At 44.5% G+C, this 12329-nt stretch overlaps 1 protein-coding gene and 1 pseudogene across 1 annotated transcript; one reads left to right on the plus strand and one right to left on the minus strand.

Moving 5' to 3' along the window:
- On the minus strand, positions 1-10941 carry crdhl (cone RDH-like). Its single transcript, XM_085803463.1, has 7 exons — positions 10779-10941; positions 9357-9491; positions 7673-7864; positions 6381-6542; positions 5127-5246; positions 3646-3850; positions 1-116 (listed from the first exon to the last, which is right to left on the minus strand). Exons 1-7 carry the CDS (start codon positions 10939-10941, stop codon positions 11-13), a joined length of 1083 nt encoding a protein of 360 aa, XP_085659589.1. The 3' UTR covers positions 1-10.
- Positions 8018-9180, plus strand: LOC146972852 (uncharacterized; annotated as a pseudogene).
- Positions 10942-12329: the final 1388 nt, after the last annotated feature.

A 12329-nucleotide genomic window follows, 5' to 3' on the forward strand; every position in this document is an offset into this window, starting at 1 on the left:
TTGGCTCCCGTCAGCAGGTGTCCTTCAGTCCGACCAATCGGGCGCTCTCGTCCCACAGCTTCCTGGCGACCTCGTCGTCCCGGCCCTCGGGCGCCGGCTCCTTCTCTGCACAGTCACTGAACAACAACAACAACACCATGACAACACCATGACAACACCATGACAACCATGACAACCATGTTGGAAGCAGTCACACTATTGTTCTTCTGTTCGGCCATTTTCTTCCGCCTTTTTACGGTCTTCTTCTAGTCCTTCATACTTTCTGCTATTTCAACAATTCATATATCAAAACGTGCAGCTTTTTCTGGACTTTATCGGATGTATTCAAATTTCAAAATTCTTTATACTTTTCTTTATACTTTTTCAAATATTTAACGTTTTCTGATTTTTTTTCCCCATAGAGAATGCATTGGAACAGTCTTCAAACTCTTCAAATCTTCTTACTTCTTTCAGCCACTAAAGCTTCACCATACTTTCTGCTAGAGACTTCATTCAAATTCTAAGCTGTAGACAAACTTTTTAAGTGTTCCTCTATGACTCAGCTTATTGATGTCTTCAACAGTTTCTGATATTTGGCAGTTTTAAAATCATTAATTTTTTTGACAAAATCCAGCTTTATAATGGGTGTGTGTTGCGTCTAACGAGCAGAGCTAGAGTGGTGACATCGTCAGCCAGAGTGGAGAGATGCAAAAAAACATTCTAGAGTTTTTCTGGCTAAACTGTCAGCACGGCCACAAATTAAACTCTAGACACATTATTTTCTCCAGTTTTGTAGCCACACTTGTCTTCTGGCTAAAATTCTGGTCAAAAATGCAAAGAGACTTAGATAATAATTTAAAATATTTTTTAAATGCAGCCAGGGAGCTCTCTGCTCTCATTCAGCCCAATGCATTTTTTTCACAGCAGCAGGAGAAGGAGCTCAACTTTGTAACTTGCTGTTAAGTGCTTTTTAATTTGTTTTAATTCAACAAAAAATAGTCACAGGTCACAAAAAAAGTCCTCTTCTTACTTGCTGTGGCTCATTTCTACTCATTTCTTTTTATTTTAAGCATCATTGAAAAATCTCACATTCATTAAAGTCTCAACCTCTCTTCTCCATAATTCTACTGTAGTCCATTTGGTAAGGTGGCTGCTTGCCAACCCCAAGGTCACTAGTTTGAATCTAGGCTGAGCAATCTTGTTATGTTATGTTGAATTCTGCTCCCCTCCCCCACCTTCAATTGGTTACAGGTGGTCGTTAAGAGACTCATTAATTGCTACTGCCACCGTATGCAGCACATCATCACATTACAATCAATGACAACATGCTTATGTGTGTGCTCTCTGTGGCGAAGCGGCAGAGTAAAGGTTTACTAATCATGAGGTCGTGGGTTCGATTCCTGCCTTATTCATGTCATTGCTTGACTTCTGATTCCAATTTCGTAATTCACTGGAATGGGCATTATACTTTGTTTGAATTCACCAAAAAATAGTCACAAGTCACAGAAAAGTCCTCTACTTACTTGTTGTGGCTCATTTCTACTCTATTCTCTTTTTTTTAAGCAGAAGTCAGTGGGCCTCTTATATAGGGATTTCTTTTACCCTTCTCTCATTGAATATAACTATGGTGATATGGTTAGATCACTGGGCTGAAGACCTGAAGGTTGCTGGTTCAAATCTTGCCTCAACAACAATTATAGTGAATTATTTTCCCAGTCGTCCTCTGTTGACTTCTGATAACTTGCTTCATGTTGAAACTGCTGCTCTCAGCCTGAAATTCACAGACATTTTCATTGTAAGTCATTCAAGCTTGACTCTCAAGCTTTCTTGGTGTTGACACAGTGTGTTTCCAACAGGTGCAGCTTTGGGCTCGTTAACTTCAGAGTGAGACAGAGTGCACTTTTGCCACTTTTGAGACAGAGGGCGCTTTTGCAAAACCCATATTCCTCCACCAGGAGGCGCTTCCATTGGACCAATGCTGTCCTTACTCTCTTTTACACTGCTCTAATCCAGGCTCTGCCCCCTCAGCCAAAGATATTCAATAAATGGAAAGATCCTCCATGAGAGGTTCCAATGATAGAGATGGTTTCACTTCCTGTCTCTCTAAATGGGCGTGGCCAACCGTCAGTTTCACTTCCTGTCTCTCTAAATGGGCGTGGCCAACCGTCAGTTTCACTTCCTGTCTCTCTAAATGGGCGTGGCCAACCGTCACCACCTCGTCTGTGAACGTGTGTGTGGAATCTGTAGGTAGATGAAAGTGAGATGTTTATATTTTCTTATGATAACGTTAAATATTTACACTACTAACAGTCATATTTAGCATGACAAAAATAATTTAAATCATTTTCACGGGAGTTTGCGGCCGTTTGTTTGACGTTGCCATGGAGATCTGTGGCCAAATCTGGCGAGAGTGTGTCGTAGAGACAGAGACAGGTCTGGAACAAAGTGGATTTTCTCCTGATGTGTCCGTCTGAAAGTTGTCCATTTTGGTGTCAAACTGTTCAGAAGAGATGTGGCTTGTGGAAAATGAGTTCAACATTTACTTCAGTGACTGTGGGGAGAAAGGACAGACCATAATCGGTGTTCACGTTCAATTTTCCCATTGGAGTCAATAGGATGAATTCCAATTCTCCCCTTGGCCCTAACCCTTAGTTTTGCGCGTTCACGTGAAGTGGTCTGGCTATCTCGCCCTCGAAACGGAGATTTTTCAAGGGCACACTACGGACCGAGGGCTATGGCAAGTTTCCCAGAATGCATCTTGCGGCAACCGGCAGCTGTTTTATTTCTCACTGTAGCGCTGTTATTACGTCATTTTGTTAAGTTTTAATACTTTTTCATGTGAGAAAGTAGCTGTTTAGATCCCCAGTGTACGGTCGGTTTATCCACATGAGGCTGTTTAGACGTTTGCTCCCATGTTTTTGGGAGAAGTGAAGCTCCACCTGTGGAGCAGATCAGCGTGTCGTCACGGAGACACCACCCCGTCCAGAGAGTTGCTCGGCCGGCCAACCTCCGCGTAGTTACATTCTTTTTAGGAGATAAATGCTGGTCTCATTGATGAAATGTAACAATTGTCGCATTAATTTGTTTGAATTAAAAGTGAAGCTTCATGTGTTTTGGACACAGGAGCAACACTGTCTGGGGGATCTGTAGCCTACATACAGAAACCACCACATTTACATCAATAAATAAATGTTTTACAATGAACCGATCAGTCTTCATTAAATTTAATTTAATTTTATTAAGTTAACGTGGTTCTGAATAGAGGATTTGTGGCAAAAGCTCGTCACGTCTGCTTATGTGAAAGCCAGCAGAGACGACTGATGACGTATGTGATTGTTGAAGTGGTGTCCCAATTCATAGGGGTTGACTTTCAACCCTACTCCTTGTAGCTCCGTTTCAAGGGCAAGGGTTAAGGGCTAGGGGTAGGGCTAGGGGGAGGGGTAGGGGTAGGGGTAGGGATGAAAAATAGAATCGGAATTGGGCAAATACACTCTCTGCTGCCTCTGGTCTCCCTAAAGGGGCGTGGCCGAGCAGAAGCCTTGTGACATCATACAGGAAGCTGACTCCTCATTGGTTTATAAACCGTCTTTGCCTCAGCCTACCTGAAGTAGCGCCCTGAGCACGGCTCTAGGCCCCGCCCCCCTAGGCTCCGCCCCCCCAGCCTACCTGAAGTAGCGGCCTGATCGCGGCTCGAGCCCCGGCGTGACGCTGCAGTAGATGGAGGTCTGGGCTCCTTGGCGCGGTGTCTTCATGAGCAGCAGCGAGGGCAGACTCAGCAGCGCCCCCAGCAGGGGGAACCAGCCCTGAACATGGCGGCCCAGCTCGGTCCGGATCACACCGGGGTGGAGGCAGAACGACGACACGCCAGAACCTGGGGGGGGGGGCATTTAATGAAGTTTAATGAGAATCCATCTGATACGAGATAAAACTCCTCTACATCAGACTCAAGATGGTGACGACAAATCACAAATATACCGTTAAAACTTCAATAATCTGTACGTTACAGCATTTAAATAATTCACCACGCAATGAGATAATAACACAACGTTACCACACAGAGTTGTTTTAGAGGGAAATTCATGTAAAACCACTGATGCGTGTTGCCTTCAGGGACAGTTTTTCATCAACAGTCTCTGTATTTCCCTCTAAAACAACTCTGTGTGGTAACGTTGTGTTATTATCTCATAGCGTGGTGAATGTGCAGCTCACAACTTGTCCACCAGAGCGTTGTGGAGTTGTTGGATTGTGTATTTGATGAGTTTGATGAGGGAAACCAAGAAATCCCATAATGAGCCTCCGTAGCGTAGCTCTGAGCAGCTCACGGCTCTGCTCCGCCGTTCTAAAAATAGCTTGCACCGACAATTAAAGGTAACGAACCTACTGCTATGACTATACACTGCAAAAACTCAAAATCTCACCAAGAATATTTGTCTTATTTCTTGTCAAAATGTCTCATTTCTAGTCCAAACTAATCTCTTTCCACTTAAAATAAGACTCATCACCTAAAAATGAACTTGTTTTTAGATCATTTTCACTTGTTTCAAACAAATTTTCACTTGAAATAAGTAGAAAAATCTGCCAGTGAAAGCAAGTTTTTTGTGCTTGTAATAAGAAAGAAAAACTTGCTCCACTGTCAGATTTTTCTACTCTACTTTTCTACTAATGTGATGAGTCTTATGTAACAACATCTATTGCACGTCTGTCCGTCCTGGGTGAGGGATCCCTCCTCTGTTGCTCACCCTGAGGTGTCTCCTGGTTTTCCCTGTTAAAAGGGTTTTCCATGGAGTTTTTCCTCAGTGGATGTGAGGGTCTAAGGACAGAGGATGTTGTTGTGATGACATGTAAAGACCTTTGAGACAAACTGGTGGTAAAAACAGGCTATACAAATAAAATTGCCTTGCCTTGCCTAAAATTGCCTTATTTTAGGTATAATGAGATTTGTTTTGACTAAAAATGACATTTTGACTAGAAATAAGACAAATATTCTTGGTAAGATATTTGAGTTTTTGCATGTGTATGACTATAGGGATTATTATGGCAATGGGCCAATTTGACCAAATATTGAACTATCCCTTTAAGTGCCTTAGTCTTTAGCTTGATAAGGAGGGTCAGGTGGTCAGGTGGTCAGGTGGGCGGGGCTTACGGACCTGCGAGGCGGCGGGCCAGTTCCCTGGAGAAGAGGACGTTGGCCAGTTTGCTCTGCCGGTAACTCTCCAGAGGACTGTAGCTCCGCTGGCTGAAGAACAGGTCGTCCAGCTGGACCCGCCCTGAGAAGAACAGCGTTAATAACGGCGCTACTTTCTTCCAAGTAATCCAAAAAGTTACTGTTTCCCCCGTTATTATGGAGGAAAATCTGTATCATAATCCATAATTAAATAATGATAATAATCCGTATCATAAAACATTATAGCCTAATTAAAATAGACTAACAGCATTTTTTGATTCATAAATAAAATGAATAATAAATCATCCAAACGCAATTTTCATTTTCTTCTTCAAGACTGAAGAAAAGGACGTTTAAGATTTAATTTTCAAAAGATGCCCCAGCAAATAATTACCGAAAGTCAATTTGAAACGTCAAATTTGGAAATGTCCTTTTCTTTATCATTTTAATTAAGTCACAGAATGAGCAGAATGAGGAAAATGAAAATGCAGTTTGGATTATTTATTATTCATTTTATTTATGAGTCAAATAATGCAGCCATAACCTAAAAAGGATTTTTAGCTAATGCAGTTCATTTCCGTATACGTATATTATGTATATGTACTGTATTCTTGAAAATGAAAAAGCATTTCTGTTAGTTGTGAGTCCAGGTAATTTGACATATTTGAGCATTTTATAAAAAAGAAATTGCTGCTTTTCCTGGTAATTGATTAACAGCATTTTTTGATTCATAAATAAAATGAATAATAAATAATCCAAACTCAATTTTCATTTTCTTCTTCAAGACTGCTCATTCTTTGACTTAATTCAAATGAAAAAGAAAAGGACATTTAAGATGACCAAAATTCAATTAGAAATGTCAAATTTGGAGATGTGCTTTTCTTTATCATTTTATTTAAGTCACAGAATGAGCAGTCTTGAAGAAGAAAATGAAAATGCAGTTTGGATTATTGATTATTCATTTTATTTATGAGTCAAATAATGCAGCCATAATCAAGTTTTTTTTCTACTAATGCATTTCCATTGCCATATATATTATGCATATATTATATTCTGAAAAATGAAAAGGCATTTCTGTTAGTTGTGAGTCCAAGTAATTTGACATATTTGAGCATTTTATAAAAGAAGAAATAGTTACTTTTCCTGGTAATATTTTATAATGTATAAATTTAGTTACTAACTCAGTTACTTCTGGGTAAAGTAACTGGTAGTAACTGTGAGTAAAGTATTTCCCTACCTCCCTTGTGGACGACGGAGGACACGGTGACGACGCGGCTGGGGGCGGAGCTCTTCAGCCTGGGCAGCAGCAGGTTGGTCAACAGGAAGTGGCCCAGGTGGTTGACGGCGAGCTGCGTCTCAAAACCGTCTTCAGTCAGCCAGCGAGGACACATCATCACACCTGGAGACAGACAGGTGAGAGGGAGAGACAGGTGGTGAGAGGGAGACAGGCCTCACTTCTTTCTTTTTTTTTACTTCTTTTTTTTCTATATATATATATTTATTTTATTTTATTCTTATTTTTATTTCTTTTACTTATTTATTCTATATTATTACTACTTAATTAAAGACCCCCTAAAGAGGCATTTTAAAATTTGTAAAAATGCTCTGCTATGACTATTCTTTGATTAAAATTGCTTACCCACACAAACACAGAGCAACGTCGCCGTCATCGCTGTTTAACGTACGTTACTCCCGCTTTGTACCCTGTTCATATTTTATGTAATGAGATGGGGGAAAAATCTACGGGATTGGTTGCTACAGTTTTGTGATGCACGAAAACGGACTCCAATTTGAAAAATTGAATCCAGTTTGTCTGGTATTGAAACTGCATTTTCAAGTCTAAAATGCTCAGTTATGGCGTGGATTAGCAATTTTGCTCCTGAAATGCCTTGTAACAGAGCCCACACACTAAATTGACATGTTAATCATTTAAAAAAGTGCATTTTTAGTTTAGGGGGTCTTTAACTATGTAGCCCTATGTATTTGTTTTAAAGGGACAACGAGGAGTTTCTATTTGGTTATAAAAATGTCTGATATTAATGTGGATGAATCTCCGTTACCACTTGTTAATGGTCCATTTTAGATAAATCTATGGTTTTGTCTCTATGGTTATTTTGTTATTATTAGTGGTGGTGGAAATGCTGGGCGAGCCGACCAGCGTTTCTTTACTTTCGGTTTCGTGGCGAGTCATGAGAATATCGCCGCCGAATCTCCGTTTATGGTGGGAACTACGACGGTATGTGATCGTCTTCCAACCTCTGACTTTAATTCTTGATGAATGAAAACATGAGTCTGTCTTGCACCGGTCAAAGAATTTCACGGTGCGGAGGCTCATAAATGTAGTGAGAAAACACTTCACTTTAACAAAACTCCTGGTTGTCCCTTTAACTCTGCTGTCCCAATGCTTTGGCAATATTGTAAATCACAGTCATGCCAATAAAGCAAATTGAAATTGAAATTGAATTGACAGGTGGGAGGGAGAGAGACAGACAGACAGACAGACAGGTAGAGAGACAGACAGGTCTCTACCAGCGTTGTTGACCAGGATGTCCAGTCTGTCCTCCGTGTCCATGAAGTCCTTAGCGAACTGTCGGACCGAGTAGAGCGACGACAGGTCCAGGTGTCGGATCACCACGTTCCCGTTCCCCGTCGACCTCCTGACCTCCTCCGCCGCGCGCTCCGCACGGGTCAGGTCCCGGCACGCCATCACCACACGCGCTCCTGCAGGAGGAGACAGGGAGGAGGAGACGCTGAGAGGAGGAGGAGGAGGAGGAGAGAGGAGGAGGAGAGGAGGAGAGAGGAGGAGGAAGAGGAGGAAGAGGAGGAGGAGGAGGAGGAGAGAGGAGGAGGAGGAGGAGGAGGAGGAGACGCTGAGAGGAGGAGGAGGAGGAGGAGGAGGAGGAGGAGGAGAGGAGAGAGGAGGAGGAAGAGGAGGAAGAGGAGGAGGAAGAGGAGGAGGAAGAGGAGGAAGAGGAGGAGGAAGAGGAGGAGGAGGAGGAGGAGGAGGAGAGGAGGAGGAAGAGGAGGAGGAAGAGGAGGAGGAGGAGGAGACGCTGAGAGGAGGAGGAGGAGGAGACGCTGAGAGGAGGAGAGGAGGAGGAGGAGGAGGAGGAGGAGAGGAGGAGGAGGAGGAGGAGGAAGAGGAGGAGGAGGGGGAGGAGGAAGAGGAGGAGGAGGAGGAGAGAGGAGGAGGAAGAGGAGGAGGAGGAGGAGAGAGGAGGAGAGAGGAGGAGGAAGAGGAGGAGGAGGAGGAGGAGGAGGAGGAGGAGAGAGGAGGAGGAGGAGAGAGGAGGAGGAAGAGGAGGAGGAGGGGGAGTAGGAAGAGGAGGAAGAGGAGGAGGAAGAGGAGGAGGAAGAGGAGAGAGGAGGAGAGAGGAGGAGGAAGAGGAGGAGGAAGAGGAGGAGGAGGAGGAGAGAGGAGGAGAGAGGAGGAGGAAGAAGAGAGAGAGGAGGAGGAGGAGGAAGAGGAGGAGGAGGAGGAGAGAGGAGGAGGAAGAGGAGGAGGAGGAGGAGGAGGAAGAGGAGGAGGAGGAGGAGAGAGGAGGAGGAAGAGGAGGAGGAGGAGGAGAGAGGAGGAGAGAGGAGGAGGAAGAGGAGGAGGAGGAGGAGGAGGAGGAGGAGGAGAGAGGAGGAGGAGGAGAGAGGAGGAGGAAGAGGAGGAGGAGGGGGAGTAGGAAGAGGAGGAAGAGGAGGAGGAAGAGGAGGAGGAGGAGGAAGAGGAGGAGGAAGAGGAGGAGAGGAGGAGAGAGGAGGAGGAAGAGGAGGAGGAAGAGGAGGAGGAGGAGGAGAGAGGAGGAGGAGAGAGGAGGAGGAAGAGGAGGAGGAAGAGGAGAGAGGAGGAGAGAGGAGGAGGAAGAGGAGGAGGAAGAGGAGGAGGAGGAGGAGAGAGGAGGAGGAAGAGGAGGAGGAAGAGGAGGAGGAGGAGGAGAGAGGAGGAGGAGAGGAGGAGGAAGAGGAGGAGGAAGAGGAGGAGGAGGAGGAGAGAGGAGGAGAGAGGAGGAGGAGAGGAGGAGGAGGAGGAGGAGGAAGGAAAGAAGAGGAGGAGGAGAGGAGAGAGGAGAGGAGGAAAGAAAGAGGAGGAGGAGGAGGAGGAGGAGGAGGAGGAAGAGGAGAGGAGGAGGAAGAGGAGGAGGAGAGAGGAGGAGGAAGAGGAGGAAGGAGGAAGAGGAGGAGGAGGAGGAGGAGAGGAGGAGCAGCAGCAGGAGGTCCGTACCTCTCCCTGCCAGGTCTCTGCTGGTCTCCTTCCCGATCCCGGTGTTGGCTCCGGTGATCAGAACCGTTTTCCCGTCCAGACGAACTGAACAACGACAAACTCCACCTGCGATCCACTTCCTGAGGAACAGCACACCTGGACACACAGGCAGCCAATCACAGCCAAGCAGAGTCAATCACAGCCTGTCAGAGCCAATCAGAGCCAGGGGGCGGAGCCTGAGCTGCTGAACTACGTGTGATTTAGACCACTGTAAAATAGAGTAATGACACGCACTGGTCCAATGGAAGCGCCTCCTGTACCGCACCGTACCGTATTGCACCGTACTGTACCGTATTGTACCATACCGCACCGTTTTGCACCGTATCGCACCATACTGTACCGTATTGCACCGTATTGCACCGTATTGCACCGTATTGTACCGTATTGCACCGTATCGCACCATACTGTACCGTATTGCACCGTATTGCACCGTATTGCACCGTATTGTACCGTATTGTACCGTATTGCACCGTATTGCACCGTATTGCACCGTATTGTACCGTATTGTACCGTATTGTACCGTATTGCACCGTATTGCACCGTATTGCACCGTATTGCACCGTATTGTACCGTATTGTACCGTATTGTACCGTATTGCACCGTATTGCACCGTATTGCACCGTATTGCACCGTATTGCACCGTATTGTACCGTATTGCACCGTATTGCACCGTATTGCACCGTATTGTACCGTATTGTACCATACCGCACCGTTTTGCACCGTATCGCACCATACTGTACCGTATTGTACCGTATTGTACCGTATTGCACCGTATTGTACCGTATTGTACCGTATTGTACCGTATTGTACCGTACCGCACCGTATTGTACCGTATTGTACCGTATTGTACCGTATTGTACCGTACCGCACCGTATTGCACCGTATTGCACCGTATTGTACCGTATTGTACCGTACCGCACCGTATTGCACCGTATTGTACCGTATTGCACCGTATTGCACCGTATTGTACCGTATTGCACCGTACCGCACCGTATTGTACCGTACCGCACCGTATTGTACCGTATTGCACCGTATTGCACCGTATTGCACCGTATTGTACCGTATTGCACCGTACCGCACCGTATTGTACCGTATTGTACCGTATTGTACCGTATTGCACCGTATTGCACCGTATTGTACCGTATTGCACCGTATTGCACCGTATTGCACCGTATTGTACCGTATTGTACCGTACCGCACCGTATTGCACCGTATTGCACCGTATTGTACCGTATTGTACCGTACCGCACCATACCGTATTGCACCGTACCATGGTTCTGGTTCTGTCCAGACCAGGTCCAGGTCCAGACTGGGTAACATGATGACGGTTCACACACACACACACACACACACACACACTAGAGGTCAGAGGTGAACACTTACAGATCACAGCGACTCCCAGCAGAGCCCCCCCCCTCAGCAGCAGCCCCCCCCACCCCCCCTCCTCCACCAGCTCCTCCTCCGGGCCGGACCCGGACCCGGACCCGGTGCTGGACCCGCCGGGCCACGGCAGAACCAGGAACGCTCCTGGACCGGCTGCTCTCATCCTGCAGGTCTGAACAGACTGAGGGAGGGGGGAGGGGGAGCGAGGGGGGGGGATTAACAGATTAGAGCAGATTATGGTCAGAGAGCTGCTCTGAGATCAGCTGACAGGAAGGATCACCGCTGGTCGTTTGCTCTGTTTCTTTCTTCTTTTTTTTTACTTTATTGCAAACTAATGAATTTACAAACTAGTCAAAGGCAAATTAATAATAATAATACGTTTAGAAAAAATAAAACAACTCAACAAGAACAGAAGAGACGCCATGTTGCAGAGGCTAGTAGAGCATCCACTTCCTGTCTCTCTACTGCTGCACTAAAAGCCCAGAAATACACTTTAAAGGGATAGTGCAACATTTTGTCAAATTGGCCCATTGCCATAATCCCTACACTGCAAAAACTCAACAATCTTACCAAGAATATTTGTCTTATTTCTTGTCAAAATGTCTCATTTCTAGTCAAAACTAATCTCTTTTCACTTAAAATAAGACTCATCACCTAAAAATGAACTTGTTTTTAGATCATTTTCACTTGTTTCAAACTAATTTTCACTTGAAATAAGTAGAAAAATCTGCCAGTGAAGCAAGTTTTTTGTGCTTGTAATAAGGAAGCAAAACTTGCTCCACTATCAGATTTTTCTACTTATTTCATCATAATTCATTATAATATTTTTTACTTATTTTATTACTTAAGTGTCTAAAAACAAGCTGCTTTTAATGTGATGAGTCTTATTTTAAGTATAATGAGATTTGTTTTGACTAGAAATGACATTTTGACTAGAAATAAGAGAAATATTCTTGGTAAGATTTTGAGTTTTTGCAGTGTATAGTCATAGCAGTAGGTTTGTTCAATTTAATTGTCGGTGCAAGCTATTTTTAGAGCGGCGGAGCAGAGCCGTGAGCTGCTCAGAGCTACGCTACGGAGGCTCATGGGATTTCTTGGTTTCCCTCATCAAACTCATCAAATACACAATCCAACGCGCTATGAGATAATAACAGAACGTTAGCAGACAGACTTGTTTTAAATGTAAATACAGAGACTGCCGCCAACTTGCATAGATCATCTCTTTTCTAATAATAACCCAGAGAAATGTTCAAAAACAGTGTCCGTACCTGTAGGATTCAGTGACCACAACATAATTGCACTAACGATAAAAACAAAGGTACCGAAAGCTGGACCAAAAGTAATACTAAGGAGAATTTATAAAACTTTCTCAGAAAAATAATTTACAGATGATCTAAATAATGTAAACTGGCACACTGTTCTGCACTGTTTACACCCCAAAGGCTGCATTAGCCACCTTTATGAAATTATTCTAATTAATTGAATTATTCTCAGCTGTTTGTGCTCCCATTAGGAAGTCTTAAAAACAGCTTGCACGGACAATTAAAGGTA

The sequence above is a fragment of the Trachurus japonicus genome, chromosome 16 (assembly GCF_045865225.1).
Source record: "Trachurus japonicus isolate A0001 chromosome 16, Traja_1.0".
In the NCBI taxonomy this organism is placed as follows: Eukaryota; Metazoa; Chordata; class Actinopteri; order Carangiformes; family Carangidae; genus Trachurus; species Trachurus japonicus.